The 24,767-nt window shown below is 43.7% G+C and overlaps 1 protein-coding gene across 1 annotated transcript in view; it reads right to left on the bottom strand.

Annotated features, from left to right (window-relative positions):
- COL13A1 (collagen type XIII alpha 1 chain) overlaps window positions 1-24,767 on the bottom strand; it is a 235,357-nt gene that overhangs the window by 183,884 nt on the left and 26,706 nt on the right. Inside the window, exon 4 of the mRNA XM_089677089.1 lies at window positions 9,768-9,818. Within this exon, the coding sequence (XP_089533215.1) occupies window positions 9,768-9,818 (51 nt within the window). The remainder of the gene's footprint in view (window positions 1-9,767; window positions 9,819-24,767) is intronic.

The raw sequence follows: 24,767 nt of genomic DNA, 5'->3' as shown, positions 1-24,767 counted from the left end.
GCTGTAATTTATGGCAGTGTGCAAGGGCCCAAAAAGATTATAGGAGTACTGTAAATCCTTTTAGTTTCAGCCAGTGTGGACAATTTAAGTCCTTTATGTCCTGAAGAGTGGTACCATTCTGCACTAGGATGTAAACTATATGGCCAAATGTTTGTGGATACCTGATCAACACATACTGTACACCTATGAGCCATAACATGGAGTTTAACTCCCCTGCAATCTAATAAATGTTGCTTTAAAAATTATCTGACCGGAATTATTTTCCAAGCTGCAGCTTTCTTACAATTAGGGAAAAAAGAAAACAAATAATAAATCAAGTAAAAAAAAAAGAATATTTACTCTTGAAATATTGCTGTTTATTTAGGTGGTAATGCTCCGATTATATGCAGCTTATGTCAAAAGGTTTACTTTAAATACCACAGCCACGATATATTGCCAATCAAATATGTAAACAGTATCTATAATATTTATTATACTGCTGTCCAATGTGATATTTGAATTAATTAATAGCGGCTGGTTATGTTTGACCTAGAGCCAAAGGCAACAAACCATCTATTTTATTAGCTGTTTCATTTGTATTGCAGATAACATTTTATAAACTACTTTTCAGTTCTTAAATAAAGATGCCAAATGATCTTACAAGAAGGGACAGCAAATTCTGAAGCTGAAAATTGTAAAAAATATATTTGTATTTTCTTATATGTGATTAGAAAAAGCATTTCATGATATTTATCATTTTTTCAGCTTCTTGACTGTTGGTACAACTGCACAGAAGCTTGGGTGACATACCAGAAAGTATGTATGGCCTCCTTTGGGACATATTCAAAGTTTCGTGTCTACTGTTCACAATACAAGCATTATTCACTGAGGACACCTAATGTTCTTATTTCTTGCCCTCAGGGCAATCATATTCCTTTTCACATCTCCAAACAACACAGCCCTAAGCAATTACACAAAACATATTCGGTGAACTCAAGATAGACCCAATTTCACATTGTTTCATTCATTAACTTTTAAAAGCACTGTATGGTTTTTGGAAGCTTACATTTTCTCAGTCCTCTTCCAAAGAATGTTATATTAGTGAGGCCACAACAGTTTGTGGTATTTAATGCCTGGCTTTCAGATCTCCTTAGATTGGATATAACTTTAGAAATGCATGGGTAGAAAAAAAAAGGTGAATAATTTTTATACTTGAAGGATAATCCCATCCAAGGGAATTTAACTTGGGGGTTGAATAATTCATGAAAATATATCTTTCTCCAATGACTGCCAAAATGATTTTCCATATGAACAGTACACGCCAAAATATTTCTCTATTTAAGACAATGAAGAAATCTGATGTATACACACACACACACACATACACACATACATACTAGGAGGATAATTTAAAATAGAGAGCGAATATCTACATTGTGCTTCAGTACCCATTAATCCCATTCATAAAATGCAAGCTGCAGTATAAAGCAGAGTAGAAAGAGCTTTGTGATTGGGGAAGAGCCAGAACCAGACCTTTTTTTAAAAAATTTAATTCTGGTGCTCTCTGCCATCTTCAGAGTCCCAAAGCCAGCAGAGTGGAGAACTGGTTTCTCACATAGGCACTTTATGCATTAAGTGTGTAGAATATATTGTTATATATAAAGTAAACAAAATAAATAGCAAAGTGAGGTGCCTGGTGCTAAATTTCTAAAATGACTGATCTCTGCAAAAGAGTCAGTAGGGTTTTGTATGTTCCTAAAATATCTAACATGTGCCCAAAATTCACTGCGGGGAGTTGCAAAGAAAACTTTAAAAATGCCTGTATGTATCACAAAGCCAGGGGCATATTTACCATGAGGTAAACAAGGCAGTTGCCTTGAGTGACATTTTTTAGAGGGGCAGCACTGCCCGCTGCAAGGAGGGACATGTGAGGCATGGGGAACAGGTGGGATCTGAGAGAGACTGCGGGCTGCTTGATGGTGTATGCAGAGCCTGATTGTCATTCCCGGTGATGTCCAGAGCTGCAAAGGTGAGTGTCTTTCTCTCTTCCCCAGGGGTGGGTGTGTTAGTGGAAGGCTCCCTCGGGTGAGGGGGATGGGGCAGGGGTGTTTTTGGTCACTGTCATGCTCTTTCCGCGGGGGTGGGGAGATTGGACTGGTGTTGGTTGGTGTCAGGCTATCTCCACCAAGGAGGGGGGCGTCCAATTTTTGTGTTGCCTAGAGCGGCACAAAACCTAAATACACCACTGCACACAGCATTAGTAAGTGTAAAAAGAAAAGAAAGGAAAGAGGGGTGTTGGCTTCAATCACCTTACAAACTACATATTGATAGCAGACACATAAAAACAGATGTAACACTATGCACTGTTACTGAGAATGAAGAACTATATTTATCCACAAGATGGTGGCATTCAGTATTTTTACTTGCCATAGCCTTATTATAGGTGTTCAGAGTAATAGGCTGAGAACAGAATCTTCCTCACAGTAAAGCTGAAGTTGAATTACAGAGCCCATGGGCAATTGCCAAGGGGCGGGAGGATATAAAAGGAAAAAGCCTGGGAAGAAATGAGGAGAGTGGGAGAGAGACATTGCAGATGGCAGGAGTGTGTGAACATTTGTGTCGAGCCAGGCTGTTCTGGACCAGGCTGGGCTGGGTGTTAAACTGCGTCCCTCCAGCTGTTGCAGAACTACAAATTCCGTTGCAAGGCTGACAGTTACAATCATGACTTATAAAGGCAGAGGCATGGTGGGACTTGTAGTTTCTCAGCAGCTGGAGGGCCACAGTTTGACACCTGTGTAGCATAGCTGGGGAAGCTGAAAAGGAGGCTGTTAAGCGGAATTCTGCATGGAGAAAGCTGCTCCAGGGAGACCGCTCAGCTGCAGGAGTCACAGCCACCACAGCTGCATCTTCAGTTGAAGGGGGCCCCCATCGCTGGATGACCGTTGCTTTGCTGAGTTGTCGCAGAAGGACTGAGTGAGAGGGTCGCTGACCCGCTCATCAAAGCTACCAGTTACATTTACATAATAACATCTTTCACCATTGGCCTATAGTAGAGACACACAAATCTTTGCTCTTTATAGCTGCCATTCCTTGTTTGCTATCATGGCCACTGCCCGCAAGTTGCTGAACTAAGTCAGCCCTCTGTGTCCCGCTAGGCAGAATCTGTCCTTGTAACTGCATCTATTTTGGTCCAAACCATTTAAAGAGGGTTTTTTTGCTGTTTAAGCTTGAACTTGCCTTTTAAAGTGAACCACACCGACAATTCAACTATCTTAAAGTGACCCTGGTCATCAAATTTATATATTAAAACAAATTGTGCTAACATCTTCATCTCTTAAAGGGACCTACACCAGTAACTCAGAATCTTAAAGGAAATTGTCCTACTGACTCCACATCTTAAGGGACGGCATCTTACATCATGTGGCAATGTATGGACCCCAACTAAGCCGGCAGAAGCTTCAATCTTCAGACTGTTTTCATACTCTGGGTCTATTCATTTAGTAATACTGGTGTGCAGGAGGTCTAACAGATTCTGTTAGACCTCTGAGCTATTCTGTTATTTCCTTTCTATTTTTATATGCCTTACTTGGGGAGCAGCCTCCCAGTCAGAAGGCTGTTGTTTATTCTTTTAGTCCTGCAGGACATAGGTGGCCACACTTTAAAGGGCATTTGACTGTACTGTATTATTACTGTGTTGATTCACTGTGTTTAAACAGGTAACATTTGAACTGTTGCATTGCTTTACAATCATATTTCTACCAATAAACACTGTTTATTTTATCACAGCTGGCATGAATTCTTTCAGTGGGAAAGCAGGCCAAGGTATTCTGGTGGTGTCAGCAGGGTGGGGCTCCGCTTAAGGTCAAGGGAGCTCCTTCGGCTCCTTAAGGGGTAGTGCTATAGGAAAGTTCAAATTAATTCAGAAATATTTAGCCATTCACTTGAATAGGAGGCTGTATGATGCACCTACAGCTCTCCTGGAGTGGAAAACTAAGGGAAATTTAGATTAGGCAGAACAAAATGCCTATAATCTCTATGTGCATGAGCCCTAAAAAGTTCATATGCTGAATTCCAGTTTAACCTAAGAACAGCGTGACATTGCCACTAGTATTGAGAGCATGTTCAGAGTTTGCACATAACCAAAATATGCCTATATCAATGACCCAAGAAAGGTCTTCAGGGCTCTTTGTAATATAAGTGATTCATAACCAAATTGATAAGGGAACCTTGAAGATCCTATGTTGCTTTCCCTATCGCATCTAAGCCTCAAACAGCTGTAAAAATTCTGATATAGCTGTTGCAGACAAAGGGGCAAAAAACAGAGATGGAAGTCTGGTATATGAGTTGGAAAGAAGATGGAATATTTGTCTGATTAACTATAATAAAACTTTTCTGTACTCAACATTCTCAATTTAGGTTAGTTATTACTGCGTATAGATTAATGCAAAGCTTTATGAGGATAGAGAAGATGACTGATGCACATTGAGCTAGATTGTTAGACCATATTTACTATGTTCTTCTTTACTCAACCTGTAGATATCAAGGACATAAAAGAAAACACTTAAAAAGTATGTTTCAGGTTAAAACAACACAAAAGCTTTCTGGGTATTTTCTTAATGTATCACAGCCCTAAGTAGAAAGACAGGTGTACTTTTAAAAGGGGGGATAAAGTGTTTCTTATTAGCATTGCCTATTACTGTATTAAAGGCAGCGTATTGAAAAACCAGATGTCGCTTTGCTGTTTAGCTTCCACTTGACTTCAGCCTGCTACCTATGACAACCAACAAGACACAGACCTTTAATCATTCAGCAATAAAGAATATGCTACGATCGCTGCTTTGTGTTTTCTTAATAAAACACTAATCTAAGAATCGTAAATGCTTTACTAGACAAAGGGATGCGTGCATAGGATAAGATTAAATGGCAAATTCAATAAAACATACCAATATCAGTTACAGAACTCTTGTATAGATGAGATGTGCAGAAAAGTTGTATATTCTCTTTAGAGGATACATACATTGTGTGCCATAAAATCATTTTTCAACAAATGTGACCAGATACTGACATTTTAAAGAGTACAACTTACAAAGGCAGAATGCTATTTCTCTAAAAGCAACAACAGGGAAAGTCTAACCAAAATTGGTATTTTGTGGTAGATGCTGGATAATTAAACCACTAGGCACTTTACTGGCAAGACCATCATGAAGAATCCCAATCTACCTGTTAAGATTTTCCATTTATTAAACACTATTGAGAATGCAACAGGAGATCATTTGACATGCAAAGGTGGGCAGGAACACTCAGATCTCCCACATGGACAGTGACCTATGGTAGAGCAATCTCACTGAAGAAGAATAATATAGAAGTATACAAGACATATGATAGAAAAGGGCTGTTTCAGCGCACCAAGTTCCATTTATAAATAAAACTTTCAATTAAAATGTACAATTAAAGTGGTTGTAAACCCTTACATATACCCACTGAAGTGACTAGTTTCAAATGATACACAGAGATGAAACAAATCCTTCTACATACGTTGTACCTGTTTATCTGCGGCCATCTTTCCTCTACATCCATTCAAAATGCATAATTTACACAGGATCTCTCAGCTCTGAAAATCAGAGGGTGGGTAGCTCTAGTTACATCAGGTAGGAGAGCTCTCTGAGAGCTGATTGGAAGGAAGGGACACACTCCCTTCACACAGCAAACAGGAACAGAGCTGGAGCTGTCAATTACAGAATGTGCCCTCCCCTGTCACCATTTTACCCTTGGTGTCAGGAAAAAATTGTCAGAAGTGACTCATACTGATAGCAGAGGAACAAGGCAGCAGACAGAAATTACACTTAGTGCTTTGGATTGAGACAAGCACGAATATAGAAGGATTTGCTTCGTTCATAGTTAATTTCTGAGGTTTACAACCACTTTAACTAATCACTTTTGGAATTACTGGTCCATTACCAAGCCTATAATTTTAGAAAATGAACTAGTGAAATGAAAGGCTCTCATTAAATATAGCTAGCATTGTATGTGGGTAACAATTGTGAATAGGTAGGCGCTGTGCAACAAAAAAATAATATACAAAAGGAGAAACAAGCAATCCCACCATCTCTATGCCTTTGTGAACCAATAGCACTAGATATGGTGCTATGTCCTCCCAGTATAGTGCTAATCAATAAATGTCCATACAGATAAGAATGTCAATACAGATAATAAATGTGATAACAGATTTTATAGTGACAGTCCTTTTGGGACACAGTGCTGTGCGTCCCCCTCCCCTACGTTCCTACCAGACCCTTGATCCAAGCATAGGCCTAGCAGACCAGGAAAGAAGGAGGATGAACGCGTGCCCCCCTTTGCGGCTTACCAGGCCACGTGCCCCCAGCATTGGGATGATGCCCCCATGCCAATAGGGACAAGGGCCTCTTCCCCACAACACTGACCCAGTGGTTGTGAGGGTCTGTGGGCAGGGAGCTCATTAGCACCAGGGTACCCCTTTAACCACTTGCCTGCCGGGCACCTTTACCCCCTTCATGCCCAGGCTAATTTTCAGCTTTCAGCTGTCGCACTTTGAATGACATTTGTACAGTCATGCAACACTTTACACTTTATGAAATTTGTATAATTTTTTTCACACAATAGAGCTTTCTTTTGGTGGTATTTAATTGCCACTGGATGTTTGATTTTTTGCACTATAAAAAAAAGAGCAAACAATTTGTAAAAAAAGTTTTCTTTGTTTCTATTATAAAATATTGCAAACAGGTAATTTTTCTACTTCACTGATGTGGGTTGATGAGGCTGGACTGATAGGCAGCACTGATGGGCACTGATAGGTAGCACTGATGAGCACTGATGAGGTGGCAAGGACAGGCAGCACTGATGGGCACGGATAGGCTGCACTGATGAGGAGGCACTGATGAGGTGGCACTGGTGGGCATTGGTAAGGAGGCACTGATGATGCTGCACTGTAATGCAGCAATGATGGGCACTGATAGGCAGCACTGATGGACACTGGTGGGTGGCGTTTACTGGCAGCGCTGACTGGTGGCACTGACTCATGGCACTGACTGTTGGCACTGCTGGGCACTGATGGGCAGCACTGCTGGGCACTGATGGGCGCAACTGCTGGGCAGCATTGATGGGTGGCACTGCTGGGCACTGCTGGGTGGCACTGCTGGACATTGATCATCACTTTCCTCACTGTGACAGCGTGAGGAAAGTGCTGCTGATAAACGGCAAATGTATTTACATTGAGATCTGCTGTTGGACACAGCTAATCACATGGTAAAAGGCCGCTGTGATTGGCCTTTTACCTCATCATGTGATCAGCTGTGTCCATAGGACACAACGATCATGGAGAGCGTCAGGTGCACGCCGCTCTGGGCGCACGGGAGGGCACATTCTGGGAGGACATCATATGACGACCTCGCAGAACTGGACAACCGCGCTGGCTATAGCGCGGTTAACAAGTGGTTAAATAAGGGAGCACCCTGATGCTGCTCCCCTTGTGAATGAGTAAGAGGTACTTGTACCCCTACCCATTCACTAAAGGGTTAAATTGAGTAAAAATAAGAGACCAGTCTTTTAAAAAAATTCTTTATTGAACACAACAGTTTTTGACCTTTGCTAAAAAAAAAAGCCAAAAAAATTATTCCATCCCTGTAATCCATCGTCAATCACGGTGTCCAGTGTTGTCACAATGATGCCGACTGGCCGAAACAATAAAAACCCAATGCCCGCTGACCTGTTTGCATTTGCCGAGCGCTCGCCGCAATCCGGTCAGATGTAAACAATTGGGCGAAGCTAGCAGTGACGTTACCAATAGCTCTGCCCAATTGTACTGTGATTGGTCAAAGCATTGCCTGTGGTCAGGTGCATTGCCTTGGCCAATCAGAATGCACTGTGAGAGCGCACTACATTGTGGGGCGCGGCAGGAGAACAGCCCACCAAACACCCTTATCGTTTGTGTGTTTGGCGAACACACGAACAGCTGTTGTTCGAGTCAAAATTACATTTGATTAAAACATCCAGCCCATCATTATTAAACAGTGGACACAAAAAGAAAGTTTAGCAAGCTGTTTATTTTGAAAAAAAAAAAACACAATCTTACTGTCTGCAATCCTTCACAAGGGCTACATTACAAAACTGCTTATCTAGGGCTATTGTCCTACGTTAGGTAAAGTTGTTAAAACTTGAAAAGACGTTTTACATGCCTATTACCTTTCATCAATAAAAGGTATAATTTGCAGTTTATAAATACATCTGACTACATTGTTCTATGCCAAAGGTTAAAGTAGAACTCCATGCCAAACAAAAACTATGGTTTCTAATGGCAGCTTTTTTGATCTCTATATAAGCTATCATCAGTTTTGTCTATTAGCTGGGAAGGCTGCTAATATACTGACTATTTGATATTCCAGACTGGACGACCTTATTATTTTTACACAGGATTCATAAAGCACCAATAGTTTGCACAGCACTTTACAATGTAAAAGAAGACAGCGCAGTTGTAATACAATTCAATACAAGACGGTTGAAAGGTCCCTGCTTGGGAGAGCCTACAACCTGAAATGAAAGCGCAAGTCATACAAAGGGTGATAACTGTATGGGGATTAGTTGATGGAGAAAGTAAACTTTTAGTTGTTGGGCAGGAACTGGATAGGTCCCCCTGTAGCAAAGAATTCTTAAGAAATTCCTAAAGGTGGACAGATTGGGAGATAATTGGACATGGAGCAGGGAGTTCCAGGGGAGGGGAGGGGAGAGGCTCTGGAGAAGTCCTGGAGGTTAGCATAGGAGCAGGAGGTTAGCATAGGAGGAGGAGGTAAAAAGGAAACTAGAGGGCAGGAATTCTAGGGAGAAGTGTAGAGGATGGTTGGTGATATATTGAAATGAGGTAGTTGATGTAGAGATTTTAGATGTTGGGCATATTTGTGGATGGCTTTGTATATTGTTGTTAATATTTTGAATTTTATTCATTGGGCAAGCAGAAGCCAGTCAGAGGAATAGCAGAGAGGGGTGGCAGACACTGAATTTGTGGTAAAGTGGATTAATTTAGCAGCAGCATTCACGATAAATGGAAGGGGGACTGATTATTAGCATTATAGCCAGACAGTTTGACAGCTAGAAAGATAAGTATCTCTTTACATTTTGAGTATGTCCAAATGTGCATATGGACAGGCATGAGGATGCCATGTACAGCAATTCATTTGTTGTTTTAGCTAAAATTGCATTTGGTTTGTTTTATGTGGTCAGCTCATAAGCAAGTAGTACTTAGTGTTCTTTTTTATGATGATCCTCTTCTCCCAGTAATTTGTTAAAAATAAGTTGAACCATGAAACCTCAGCTGTTTCATTTAAGTAGACATCTCATTTCTCACTAGTGATTACACAGTATGACATGCTTACTGGAAAGGTTGTATAAAATTTACATAATGACAATTTGAGCCACCGAAAACACCGCTATATATTTATACAGTAAAAACAGCATCTACTGACTAACGTGGCACATTATAATTACTTCTGTTATCTGTTCATACCATGTTGATGCAAACCAACATTTAACAATATGCAAAGAAAGCCACATAATATGACACTGCAGTGCCCATGAATAACGTTTTGCATCTACAGAAGAAAAAAGTAGAAACAACCTATAATTAAAATAACATACAGCGTGCACCATCTTGGAATTACAGAAACTGGAAATGGAATGCTCAGATTTTTGTTCTGGTTGCCAAAAATCTGTGATATTTTTATAAAATATGTAATATTGATTTAAACAGTTGAGACACTTACAGGAGGGCCACGGGGTCCTATGACAGACATGCCCGGTTCTCCTGGAGCGCCCTGCAGAAAGATGGTAGATAGAAAGGAAAGGAATGAGAAAAATACAGAGAAAGAGGAAAAGCACAAAGGGCAAGGAGGATCTAGAAAGATAGTATGTGAAATAATATTTAAAATGGTACAATATCTGAAATGGTGAAAACCTATTCTTTCCAAAGTTTGGATACTGTTGGGAATGGTTAGGACAGCTTTTGGATTTTAATTACTGTCTTTGTTTCCACTGGGGTCATTCAACCTCTCTATGTGTCCTGGAGACAAGTATCAGTATTTTGAAAATTTCCCTTACTATAGAGAGACTTCTTCTCACTTCCTGTCCTGTCTTGTGGACAGCAAGTGGGAAATCTCTGTAGAATGTACAGAGCAAAAAAAGAGAAGAAACAACTTCCATGCTCCATCCAAAAGCTGAAAAAATGGTTAAATAGGCTTGAGAAACCATTTGTTAAATTTTCAGGGTCAGGGAGTTTAGTGATCAAATCATGCCTTTTTAAAATTTCCTTTGCATATCAATGAGAATTTATAGTGAACATAGCTTTACCTTACTCAGCTTAAGCTTTTTCCCAAACAAGCTCCAACAATAAGGATAAAATATTTCTTTAAAATGCATTAGAATTGCAGGGGAGCATTTAAGTGAGAACGTTTCTGCAAAACTGACTTGGCATAACCATTGGTGGTAGTTTGAAATCACCTGCTGTGTATCAAAAACTGAATTATTATGTTGAGCGAATGGTGACCTGTTTTTTTCCCCAGGTTATCAGATCTCTCTTGTGTATAGCAAACTTAATTATGGTCAATTTTCAACAGTTGCATCCAAGATTAAGTGGATCTAAGCGATCTGAGTGTTCCAAGTGTTAAAATTATTTTAGCACCAGTTCAAATGAGCTGTTGGTTCCTTGCAAGATCTACCTCTGGATGGCTTGTATAACACACAACAAACAAGTTATTAAAGGCAACATCATGGAAGAAAATTTTAAAAAGAAATAAGGTGAAGTGTTTTAGGTGGAACCCCCCCCCCCCCCCAAATAATATCATTGTTGTATAGTATTGCCATGATGATCAGAGTTTTTTACACGGATCATCAGATGTCTATACAAGACAATTTATGGAGGAACCATGACTTATTTGTATTTTAACTGCAGAAGTTTTGCAACATCAGACATCTGGTCACGATAGTTAAAGTGAACCTAGGCTCCACTTTAAACTTTTAAGAGTAAAAGTCCAGTCTATGAGCACACTTCATAAAAGTCCCTTCCATTAGTCCACGTTTATTAGTTCAGAATGTTTCTTTTGTGCTACTATCTGATTAAGGTTCATTTTGTTACTGGAGCCTGACTGTTCATGACTTCCTGGCTACGTTCCACAAACTGTGGTCCTCCATTCAATAACACTGGCCACTAATGCAGTACCGTCGAACAGTGGAATGGCAGTTGGCAGAGCTTTGCCATGTTCATGACAATCTGCCCCAATAAAAAAGTAAAACTAACTAAAGTCTAAAACTGTCAGAGAGCAGTATATAAGAAGCATTTCTAAATTTTAAAAGTGATGGTAGACATTTTATGGAGTCTACTCCTAGACAAGACTTATAACAATGTATAAAATAGAGTACATGCTCACTTCAAGGGTATTTTCTGGAATGCTTAATGCTATAAAAGCTAGGCAGCAACAGATTGCTAAATTATATCTATACACTGTACATAACCAACATTAGATATCCAATTCCTGCATAGCTTCTCCGATTAGAAGTAATTAGGTGGCTTGTTTCAATTGATACTCCAATTGAATCCTCAATAGCCTCATATATTAAAGCCTCAGAAGCCTGATATATTTAAAGGTGGGTAAGAAAAAATTGAGTACTGTCCGTGATACTTTTTTTTTTTGCACTAACATACAATTTTGAGGACAAGCTTTCAGGGTATGTCCTCTTCTTCAAAGTCCAAACAGTACTCTTTGAAGACTTTGAAGAAGGGGACATACCCCGAAAGCTTGTCCTCAAAATTGTATGTTAGTGCAAATAAAAAAAAGTATCACGGACAGTACTCAATTGTTTCTGTCGCAAATGCACTAATACGGCTACAATCACCTCAAGCAAGGTGGGTAAGGTAATTATTATATTTTTTTTCAATAATGATCTTGCCTTAAAGATCATGCTCTGAACTAACTAATAGTAAAGCTTAACAGTTGACAGCACACAACAGCATCCTTTACAAGCCAAAATTTCCACGAGGGTAATACATTGAGAGCAATAGATTACATTTAAGCAAAGTAAAAAGGGTTTGTATTGGAACCTATCCATATATAAACCACATAACCTTGTGAATTAGTTCCGCGGAATGAGCAACCAAGCTGTAAGCACTCCTTTGCAGTCCTTCCCTGCTTTGCAGTCCTTCCTTGTTGTATGTCCTCCCTTCCATTTAACATAAGTTATTTAACACTTCCCCCTAAATAAGCCACTAGCTCTTAGTGCATGAGGGACTGATAAATAAAAAAGTTCGATTTTTTTTTTTTTTACACTCAACTTACACCCACTTACCATCTAGGTGAGAGTGACATTACACTCCTTTTGGAAAGATCCTAAAGCTAAGGACTATCTACTCTTGCAATAGACTGGAGAGTCTTATTGTGCAATTTGGCCTGTAATCTCCAGGAATTTCCTGGACGGGAGGTAATGTCATGCCTAGCCATGTGGTAAATGGTGGTGAGATACATAAAAACCAAATCTATTACTAAGAGCAAGTAAATTTTATAGGGGAAGCAGTCCGGACAATTTGAGTGGACCACAAAGTCCACTTTACTTTGTCTAATTCACTAATAAAACGTATAGTGCTACATCCCACAAAATCCAGGGTAAAGTCATCCTTTCCCACTAGAACACCAGCATTATACTGCCAAAAAAGCAGGTTTGTATTTCAACGTTTTGACTTGCTATTGGTTTACCTTAGTCATGCTCACTGCAGAAAAAGGTTCTGCACTTTTAAGGTACAGCAGGAAGTTAGGTAAGCCTTGGAATGCAGGTGAGTCATGTAAGCCAAAACACCATCTATATGGTTGTGTAATAACCAAATATTCTGGAAAACAGGCAGCATTATATGGAATAAGACACTACTCAAGGGGCTAAAAAGCCCTGTCACTTCGATCTGGAAGTATTTAAGACCTGCTCACTAACTACTGATCCCTGCTGTTCAGATTAATCCTGTCCTCGGGGAACATTATATGAAGAAGCCTGACCATCAATAGTAGGCCACATAAGGTGTTTTAACATACCCCTGGCTTAAAGAACTGGTTCTGCATTTCAAGAGACCCCAAAACTAATATTGCATGCAAATATGTTTCTCCAGTCAAAATCTTTAATGTCATTTTGAATAGAGTGGAGAAAGGTCAGAGCACCTGCCAGGCTTCTCCATCTGTATCGTCACTGGGGAGATCTGCCCTCACTTCCCAGGACAAAGACAAAAAAAAAAGCATTCTTTTTAGCAGCGTAGGGTTACTTCCTGTTCCAGTGACAACTGCATCTCTCATTTCTTGTGTGGATAATACAGGAACAGGGAGTGAGGGGAAAATCCTAAAAGAATGTTTGACTCTTCTCTAACCAAACTAAGAAACAATCTGACTGGCATTAAGCTTTAGGAGCTAAGTTTTGGGAGAATTAACATTTTACATATACCTTGAATCCAGAGCACATGAGGTAAGTTGGAGCTCTGATTGCACAAACCAAAACTAAATACTGGCACTATGCCCTGTTACTGTCAATCATGTGTAGGGACCCTGCCATAAGCTTGTGTGTCCCTATTCTAAATAAAGTATTTGCAGGTAGGCTGTAGCCAGCCTGTTATGATCCGCCAGGTGATGCCTCAGGCTGCCAACTGACAGACCTACTCAGAGCGTGGGGTCTAAGCCCGGGCTGTGCTTTCACCAGAGCCCCTGATGGTGGGGATGGACTTGAAACAGTCCCGGGCCAGGTCACGACCTCCGAGCAGGCCCACCAGTGGCTGAGGAGACCTTTGGGGACAGGTACCGGGAGAGCCAGATATGAAGAGGATGGCGGCCCCAGCAGGGTAGTAACGGATCGTGGGCCCGTGAGGGTAAGCGGGGTACAGAATCGGTAGGCGAAGTGTAGTCGGGTCACACGCAGGGTCAGCAGGGAAGTCAATCCGTAGAATGGTCAGGGCAATCCGGGTCAAACGCTGGAGCAGGCAGGGTAGTCAGGACAATCCGGGTCAATCACAGGAGCAGGCAGAATAGTCAGGGCAATCCGGGTCAATCACAGGGGCAGGCAGCGTAGTCAGGGTCAATCAGGGTCACTAGACAGGTGCAGGAACTCGGGATCACAGGAAGACCTTGCGGCAATCGTAGTAGTGCGCCCTGCACTGTCATTGGCCGGCTAGGACGCGCCCCCGGCTGTCATTGGGCGCCTGAGGCGCGCCCCCGGCACCTACTGCGCATGCGCGGCGTCCTGTCAGGCGCGGCTCGCCGAGACCTAGTGCCGCCAATGCGCATGTGCGGGGGACAGAGCCGCGATCGAGGAGCACGGAGCCGCGATCCCTGACATTGCCCCCCCCAATGGGCACCCTCCGGGAGCCCCACTGATCTCTCCACCGCGGGTGATCACGACAAAATTCCCGGATGAGCCAGGGCGCGTGGACGTTCTGGGTGGGTTCCCATGAGTTCTCCTCAGGGCCATACCCCTTCCATTTTATCAGGAACTGCGTCTGGCCCCCCCTCCGTCGGCAACTGAGGATAGTCTCCACTTCATATTCCTCCTGGTCACCTATGGTGACTGCCTCGGGAGGTCTGGATTCACGGTCCGGGAAGGGATCCGGTCTGGATGGCTTCAGGAGAGATACATGGAACACAGGATGTATCTTGAAGGTCTGCGGAAGCTCGAGTTCGTAGGCCACCTCGTTAACTACTCGTTTTACCGGAAATGGGCCAATGTACTTGGGTCCCAGCTTCCTTGAAGGACACAGCATCTTCAAGTTGGTTGTTGCTAGCCAAACCTGATCCCCTGGTTGAAGCAGTAATTCTCCTCTTCTCTTTCTGTCGAATGCCCTTTTACTGTCCTCTTGGGCTTTAGCGATGGCTTCCTGAATTGTCTTGTTATTGACAGAAAAGAAGTTCAAGATGTCTTGAGATGCCGGTACCGGATTCTCAGGCATCAGATCAGGGAGGAATGTGGGATGATACCCATAATTGGAAAAGAACGGGGATTGACCCGTAGCTGAGTGACTCGAGTTGTTGTATGAGAATTCCGCGGAAGGCAGCAACGACAGCCAGTCATCCTGAAGGTAGGATGTGTAGCACCGTAAGTACTGTTCCAGCGTCTGGTTTGTCCTCTCAGTTTGGCCGTTGGTCTGTGGATGGTAGGCGGATGAAAGTGACAGCTTGATTCCCAGCGATTTACATAAGGCGTTCCAGAACCTGGAGGTGAATTGGACCCCCCGATCTGACACTATATCTTCGGGAACACCATGAAGCCTAACCACTTCCTTGATGAAGATCCGTGCCGTTTTCGGTGCTGATGGGGTCTTCTCCAGGGGCACGAAATGTGCCATCTTTGAGAAGCGGTCGACGATCACCATTATTGCAGTGATGCCCTGGGATGGTGGAAGTTCGACCACGAAATCCATGGCTATCATTTGCCAGGCCCGCTTGGGTATGGGTAATGGACGTAACAATCCCCATGCCCTGCTCCTGGAGGGCTTGTTCCTTTGACAGGTGGGACAAGTTCGGACGTAATGCTCACAATCCTTGATCATGTCTGGCCACCAGAACAAGCGCCGTAGTAGATCCAGAGTTTTCGTTACCCCGAAGTGGCCCGCCATTGGATGGTCGTGGCAGTGCCCTAGGACCAAGGTTCGCACTTCTTCTGGGACCATGATCCGGTCTTCCTTCCAAAATAGCCCACCATGGCTCTGGAGGGGTGACCCAGACGGAACTGGTAGTCCTACAGAAGCATAGAGAAGCCGGGAGCGAAGTTCCGTTTGTAGAGCGAGGAAACTCCCAGAAGGTAAGATGGTGTCAGGTACCACAGCGTCGTCGGGGTCCTCAAACATGCGGGACAGAGCGTCTGGTTTAGTGTTCTTAGTACCGGGTCGGTACGTTATATGGAATGAGAATCAAGAGAAGAAAAGAGCCCATCTCGCTTGGCGAGGTCTCAGTCGTTTTGCCGTTCTTAAATATTCAAGGTTTTTGTGATCTGTGAATATTAGGATTGGGTGTGTGGCTCCTTCCAGTAAATACCTCCATTCTTCAAGAGCAGTTTTAATGGCCAGGAGCTCCCGATCTCCAATGTCGTAGTTACGTTCCGCTGGTGTCAACTTCCTGGAGAAGAACGCCACAGGGTGCAGTAGTTCCTTGGTACCATTCCTTTGGGACAAAACCGCTCCTACCGCATTTTCGGAGGCGTCCACTTCCAAAACATATGGGAGAGAAGCGTCTGGATGGCAGAGAATGGGAGCAGAGGTGAACAATTCTTTGAGCTTTTCGAATGCTGTCTGCGCTTCGGGAGTCCACTTAAAGCGGACCCCTTGTTTCGTCAGTTGCGTGATCGGGGAGACCAGACCGGAGAAGTTCCTAATAAACTTCCTGTAAAAGTTGGAAAAACCGATGAAACGCTGTACCCCCTTTTTATCGGCGGGTATTGGCCAATCTAAGATCGCCGTGACTTTCTGGGGATCCATTCCGACCCCCGCGGAAGAGAGAACCAGTCCCAAGAACGTGATTTCGTGCTGTTCGAAACAGCACTTTTCTGCCTTTGCGTATAGCCCGTGTTGACGCAACCGTTCTAATACCCGTATCACGTGACCCCGATGAACCTCCAGTGAGGGGGAAAAAATTAGGATGTCATCCAAATAAACCACCACGAAAATATCGAGAAAGTCACGAAAAAAATCGTTGATAAAGTGCTGAAAGGTCGCCGGAGCATTACAGAGCCCGAACGGCATCACCAAATACTCGTAGTGACCGAATCTCGTACGGAACGCCGTCTTCCACTCATCCCCCTCCCTGATACGGACAAGGTTATAGGCCCCCGCAGGTCTAATTTAGTAAATATCGTTGCCGATCTCAATCTCTGGAGGAGCTTGGGGACTAGGGGTAAGGGATAACGATTCTTTACCGTTATTTTATTCAGGTCACGGTAGTCTATGCAGGGCCGTAACGATTTGTCCTTCTTCTCTACGAAGAATAACCCGGCCCCGGCTGGGGATGTGGATGGACGAATAAATCCCTTCCAATGTATTCCCTCAGTACTTCCGATTCTGTTTCGGACAAGGAAAAGATACGGCCGAATGAGATTTCAGATCCGGGTAGGAGGTCTATGGGGCAGTCGTAGGAACGGTGCGGAGGGAGAACATCAGCTCCTCGCTTACTAAAGACGTCTAAGAAGTCATGGTAGGCCGGAGGAATAACCTGGGATAGATCGGTGTCGCCATCCAAGCACAGGAGGAACCGGGGAACCACGGATCCTGTGACGTGGCAGTGACTCAAACAATAGGGTGAGCGAAATTGAATTGTTCCCTTTTCCCAGTCAATCTGGGGGTTATGGGCCCTCAGCCAAGGGAGCCCCAGAATGACTGGAAAAAGGGGGGATGCGATGGCATCCAAACGGAGGAACTCCTGGTGATGGTCTGCCATTGTGGTGAAAATGGGTGGTGTCTCCTGGTCCACCACCCCTGATTTTATACGGGACCCATCTGCCAAGAAGATGTTGAACCCCCTTTCTTTGGTCTGGAGAGGGATTTTTTGCCGGTGGGCAAAAGTCAGATCGATGAAGCAACTACAGGCTCCTGAGTCAACGATTGCGGTCACCGACAATGTTCCTCCGGGGAGCTGTAATGACACAGGAATGGCCAGGTAACTCGACTGATCATCCCTTCCTGCAGGTAAAGTAAAAGAAACGGGCGTGGACTTACTCATTTTAGCAGGACAGGAGCGCACCTGATGACCAGCTTCCCCGCAGTACAGACATAGGTTCTGTGATAGTCTCCTCTGACGTTCCTCGACCGATAAGTGGGAACGGGCCAATCCCAGCTGCATGGGTTCCGGGTTGTCCCCTGTTTCCGTGCTTCGTGGATGGTTCCCTGGGGCTGGAGCTGTATCTCTGGATGGAATCCATGCCACCCTTTGACCCTGGCTGCTCCTTTCCAGCCGACGTTCCCTTAGTCTACGGTCAATTTGAATGGCCAACTCAATCAGTTTTTCCAGGGAGTCAGGTAGACCTACTCGTGCTAGTTCGTCTTTGAGAGACTCAGACAGCCCGATGCGGAACTGGTGACATAAGGCCGCATCGTTCCATCTGGTGTCTCCCATGCAACGCCTAAAATCGGACGCGTATTCTTCGGCTGTCCGGCGGCCCTGCCGCAGAGAGTATAGAGTAGCCTCTGCGGAAGCAGCCCGCTGAGGGTCGTCATACAAGACGGCCATGGCCCGAAAGAACTCGGTCACGGAGTCAAGATGGGGGTCGTGCTTCTCCATCAGACGGTGAGCCCAATCCTGGGGCTCATCCTGAAGGAGGGAGACTATAAACCCCACCTTGACGGTCTCGGTGGTGAACGTGCGGGGCTGTAAGTCAAAGTACAGGGTGCAAGCGTTCCGGAAGGCTCGGAAGCTGCTCCGGTCACCACGGAATCGTTCCGGCAGAGGAACGCGGGGTTCAGGAGCTAGGGGTGTGGCAACCGCTCCGGATACCGGGTTAGCGGGAGGTTCTGCAGGTGGAGGACTCTGAGCAGGGGGAGTCAGAGGAGCTAATGACTCCATGCGGTCCTCCAGTCGGGCGCAGCGACTGTGGAAGTTCTGGAAAGCCTGGGTCAAGGTTGCCAGGTGCTGACAAATATCCTCTAGGGACGCCGGTCCACTTCCTGGCTCTGTCATGGCCGCAAGGTACTGTTATGATCCGCCAGGTGATGCCTCAGGCTACCAACTGACAGACCTACTCAGAGCGTGGGGTCTAAGCCCGGGCTGTGCTTTCACCAGAGCCCCTGATGGTGGGGATGGACTTGAAACAGTCCCGGGCCAGGTCACGACCTCCGAGCAGGCCCACCAGTAGCTGAGGAGACCTTTGGGGACAGGTACCGGGAGAGCCAGATATGAAGAGGATGGCGGCCCCAGCAGGGTAGTAATGGATCGTGGGCCCGTGAGGGTAAGCGGGGTACAGAATCGGTAGGCGAAGAGTAGTCGGGTCACACGCAGGGTCAGCAGGGAAGTCAATCCGTAGAATGGTCAGGGCAATCCGGGTCAAACGCTGGAGCAGGCAGGGTAGTCAGGACAATCCGGGTCAATCATAGGAGCAGGCAGAATAGTCAGGGCAATCCGGGTCAATCACAGGGGCAGGGAGCGTAGTCAGGGTCAATCAGGGTCACTAGACAGGTGCAGGAACTCGGGATCACAGGAAGACCTTGCGGCAATCTGTGACAGTGCAGGGCATCTTTAAATAGTGCGCCCTGCACTGTCATTGGCCGGCTAGGACGCGCCCCCGGCTGTCATTGGGCGCCTGAGGCGCGCCCCCGACACCTACTGCGCATGCGCGGCGTCCTGTCAGCCGTGGCTCGCCGGGACCTAGTGCCTGTGTCCCGGCGCGATCTGCCGCCAATGCACATGCGCGGGGGACAGAGCCGCGATCGAGGAGCACGGAGCCGCGATCCCTGACACAGCCTGAGCTTTGTTTATGTAATCTGGGTTATGTTTGTCCTAAATTCAGGGACATCGCTTGCTTCTGACTGCATCTGGGGAGTGTTGTCCTGTATATAGCTTAAAAGATATTTATTTATTTTAGGTACTTATATAGCGCCGTCAATTTATGCAGCACTTTACATACATATTGTACATTACATCAGTCCATAACCCCCAAGAAGTGTACAATCTAAGGTCCTAAGATATAATGTATTGGGTTATTGATACTTATTCTGCCTCGGCCAAATAGGGGGTTCATTTTTGAAGAGACCTTCTAAAAGTGCCCTTGCCTCCCCAATGTTGCCTGGTGATGATGTGTATTTAGCAGGGCCAGTTTGTATCTCCTGGATGTGAATATCAGTGTAAGGAGGACAGTTTCATGGGGCCTGGACCCATGGAACCTAAACATGCCTGTGTTGGAACCGAAAGAACCAGGAAGATGGATCATCTTCAGTTAACTCTGCTATGTGCAATTAGGTCCAGGAGAGCTCAGGGGAAACTGCTACCAGATGAAAATGGCATGGAGGCCTCAATAATCGGTCTTTAAGGTATCTGTGATTGCTTGTATGGGACCTGATGACCAGTTCCTGTTAGGAGGCTGCTCCTGCAGTATCAATAGTGGTATTTAAATGATTCATTGTAAGTGGGAGGCAGCTACTGATAGATTTGGGGCCACTAAACTAGTTGTTCTTAAAGGATTACAGTAATTTGAAACTGGGAGACTGCCACTAAAACATTAGAGCCGCGATCAATTTTGATATTACCAGGAGGCTGCTACAAAAAAAATTTGAGATCTTTGAAGGTCTGATACCTTTTTACTGTTTTTGGAAATTCTGTATTCCTAACCCCCTCTCCCTAGGCATCCAAGTAAATACATTTTGAAAAAAAAAGACTGGAGGCCTTGAAGTCTGATTGTCAGGAAAGTTAGTGAGTGTCTGGGTGCAACCACAGTGTAGGTCACTAGCAGGGAAAACAGGGGAACCCATTAAAACCCAGCAGCTCCTCCGGGGGTCATTGCTATGCGTGTTATCTTTTCTACAGGCAATTTCATTTTACAGTTGTTTAGTACATCTCTAGAAAACACTGTGAGTCTCAGATCAGGCAGTGTGGTTAATGTTTCTGTATACAGAACCATTAACAGAGCTCTAACCAGAAAGAATTTACTACCACGCAGCCAATGTAAAGCACAAAAGAGTCTGCCATGTGCTATAGCATTTATCTGCATATCAATGCAACTGGCTGCAGAACATTTATGGTGCACCTCCTGGAATGTCTATATGATTGGGTGAGAATGCTGAACAAGTACAGAACACAGATTCTTTCATAGACCCTGTGGCAACATGTGCGCAGTATGGACTATCACAGTCAATCAGAACATCTGACAGTACTTCCATGGGATGTAAGCTAATGCTCACTCAATGGCAGTCAATGACAAGGGTCACATCTGTAATCTCTCATACATCTTCATTCTGGCACTAAGAAACCTGGAAACAGAGCTGCCTGTATACACAGAGAGGCATTCCACAGACAGAGACGTGGAAGACATCATCAGGATGTGGTTTCACAGATTTATTGTCTAAGTCAAACCGTACTGCTTTTGATTTACGTGAAAGCAATAACACCACATGTCAGTTTTCTTGTGGCTTAAGTAGATTACAATACTGGATCCAAAACAAGCCCAAGGCACAAAATGATTTTGTTTAGTGAATAAACCAGTGCATCTGACTTTCTATAGTCTATTACCATGGTATGGCACCATTATATCTCCATTATTATAGGTACTTTAAATATTATTAGTCATGTTACAGCATCCTGCTACATCATGTTTTGTATACTGTAATGCCAGGAAAACAATTCTAATGTGACCAAGTGTTTATAAGAAATCAAATCAATTACTATGGTCTGTAATTGCAGTTTTAAGTTTATTACTCCTTCCCTGGCATCTTCATAAAGTGAGGATATTTCTGCAGACTGCAAATGGAAATGTAGTTCTGTTATTTGATTGTGAGCTGCAGGAAGCAAAGCATATTTTCTGCATATACTGTATGGGCAAGTGAGACATGCTATAACTACTTTTTTGCCGCAATTTGTATGGTGTATTATATAACCATATGTATAAATAATATGTTTTAAATCTAGTGTGGACAGATACTGCTCTTGCTATTATTATTCTGAAAAAAAAATAGTTTTAAAGTGCACCCATTGAATATATATATATATATATATATATATATTGGTAAAAGTATTGGGACACTCTCTCCAAATCATTGGATTCAGGTGTTCCAATCACCTCCATGGCCACAGCTGTATAAAATTGAGCCCCTAGGCATGCAGACCGCCTCTGCAAACATTTGTGAAAGAATGGGTATCTCTCAGGAGCTCAGTGGATTCAAGTGTGGTACCATGATAGGTTGCTGCCTGTGCAATAAGTCCATCCGTCAAATTTCTTTGCTACTAAATTTTCCAAGCTCAACTGTTAGTGGTATTATAACAAAGTGGAAGCAACTGGGAACAACAGCAACTCAGCCATGAAGTGGTAGGCCACGTAAAATGACAGAGCGGGGTCAGCGCATGCTGAAGCGCATAGTGTGTAGAAGTTGCCAACTGTCAGCAAAATCAATAGCTAAAGACCTCCAAACATCATATGACCTTCATATTAGCACAATAACAGTACATAGAGAGCTTCATGGAATGGGTTTCCATGGCCAAGCAGCTTCATCCAAGCCTTACATCACCAAGTGCAATGCAAAGCATCAGATGTATTGGTGTAAAGCATGCAGCCACTGGACTCTAGAGCAGTAGTCTCCAAACTGTGGCCCTTGCTTTTATCTGGCCATTGGGGCACTATTTCATCCACTGACACCAACAATGGGGCATAATTCTCTCCCAATGAGAACAGCGAAGGGGCACAATTCCTCCCAATTACACCAATGATGGGGCCAAATGTCACCAATGATAGGACACAATTCTTTCCACTGACTCCAACGATGGGGCACAATTCTTTCCACTGACACAAACAATGGGGCACAATTCCTTCCAATGACACCAATGATGGGGCACAGTTCACCCCAATTACACCAACAATGTAGCATAATTTCTCCCACTGACACCAAACGTGGGGAATTTTTTTTCCCGCTGACATCGGGACATTTTCTACTCCCAATAACCACAGTTCAGCCCCCCCCCCCCTAAAGTTTGAAGGACAGTAAACTAGCCGCCTGTTTAGAAATTTTGGAGACCCCTTCTCTAGAGAAATAGAGATGTGCTCTCTGGAGTGCTGAATCACGCTTCTCTGTCTGGCAATCCGATGGTCGTGTCTGGGTTTGGCGGTTGCCAGGAGAACGCTACTTGCCTGACTGCATTGTGCCAAGTGTAAAGTTTGGTTATGGGGGGGATTATGGTGTGGGGTTGTTTTTCAGGGGTTGGGCTTGGCTCCTTAGTAGCAGTGAAGGGAACTCTCAACATACATAAATATTTTGGACAATTTTATGCTCCCAACTTTTGTGGGAACAGTGTGGGGATGGCCCCTTCCTGTTCCAACATGACTGTGCACCAGTGCACAAAGCAAGGTTCATAAAGATATAGATGAGCGGATTTGGGGTGGCTGGCCTGCACAGGTCAGTGCAGGTCCTGACCTCAAACCGGAGAACACCTTTGGGATGAATTGGAGCAGAGACTGCAAACCAGGCCTTCTCGTCCGACATCAGTGCCTGACCTCACAATGAGCTTCTGGAAGAATGGTCAAACATTTCCATAGACACACTCCTAAACCTTGTGGACAGCCTTCCCAGAAAAGTTGCAGCTATCATATCTGCAAAGGGTGGGCCAACTCAATTTTGAACCCTACGGACTAAGACTGGGATGTCATTAAAATTCATGTGTGTGTAAAGGCAGGTGTCCCAATACTTCTGGCAATATAGTGTAGTGTATATATATATATATATATATATATATTTTTTTTTTATTATTATTATATATTAATTTTTTTTGTTATATTATTTTTTTTTTAGTGTGGCTAAAGACTGGTGCTGTGACATAAGAGGAAGGGGAGTGCATCACAAGTTCCTCCATACTTAGAAGTACTGGGTATTTTTTTCTCTCCCACAAATGAATGGAGAGGCAGAAAGGGATGGAAAGGTGAATAAAGAACAGATTTATAACAGAAAGTGGATATTGATATTTGCTGTCTGGTACTGTATACTTTGCAGCATTAATCAATACCATGGCCTGTATTAGCTCCTCCATATAATGCAGGCTATGGTACTGAGTTGCAGTACTTCACTGAGTTTTCTCTGCTTAATGTGACAGGGGGAGAACTGGTCAGGGGATTTTCACAGGTCAAATGGATCGGGCTCTCCTTCCTGTTTTTTTTTTTTTTACTTCTTCAATTAATTTTTTTTGCACTCCGCCAGTTGCAAAGTCCCAAAGCAAGCATAATGTAATGCTTATTTGTAAAGCACATTGCTGTGTTTTATAAATGTGGGGATTTTAATTTTTGAAAGCAGTAAATGGCCATGGTACTACCATACTGATGTTATTTAAATGTACCTCTATGTGCTGCTGTGGGGTGGGGGTGGGGAGTGTAATTCAAACTATGCTCTTGCTTCGCCCTGCTTTGGTAAAGCACAGGTTTGCTTTGCTCTAAGTTCTTTAGTAATATACCTGCCTATGTCTAACAGAAGAAGATTTGTCAGTTACAGGCATGAAACCACTCTAAACCAGTACATTTCAATCAAATAAAAAACACTTATAAGTTTGTAGGCTGCTTCTCATTTCCTACATGTGTCAAAACACGTTAGTGTTCAACAACACTCATCAATGCCAGTAAAAAGGCAGACTGGTCCTTGTTTTCTGAGCTTTAATAACATTTCTTTCCAGGAAGTCAGAATGATTTCATTGAGTTGTGCATCATATCTACAGGGATAACATGACTATAGCTTTGTCACAATACCATGATAATCCACTAAGGCATCGGTGTGGACAGCCTAAAGGCAGGTATTTCCTGGGTTAAAGAATACAGTCTATCACTGCAAGGCATATCACGCATCAGTGATATCAATAGTATTTATTGACCTGACATTCAAAATATTTCTTCAGCTTTTACTATAGCTTCATACATTATGTGTCTATGCAGGCATATTAGTGGAAGTGTTTCCTGTCCTTCCTAAATAGGCTCAGTTAAGTGTTTTAAGCTTTATCTAGTCTTCTCAGTGATTTGCTTGCCTTCTGGTGCAACAAAAACCTAATGGCTTAACAGGATCTAGGGATATATCTTTACAAAATTCCTCT

Source organism: Staurois parvus, unplaced genomic scaffold (genome assembly GCF_062004578.1).
Source record: "Staurois parvus isolate SC_StPar_1 unplaced genomic scaffold, SC_StPar_1.0 ptg000177l, whole genome shotgun sequence".
NCBI classification, from domain to species: Eukaryota; Metazoa; Chordata; class Amphibia; order Anura; family Ranidae; genus Staurois; species Staurois parvus.
This window is presented reverse-complemented; position numbering and strand designations above follow the sequence as displayed.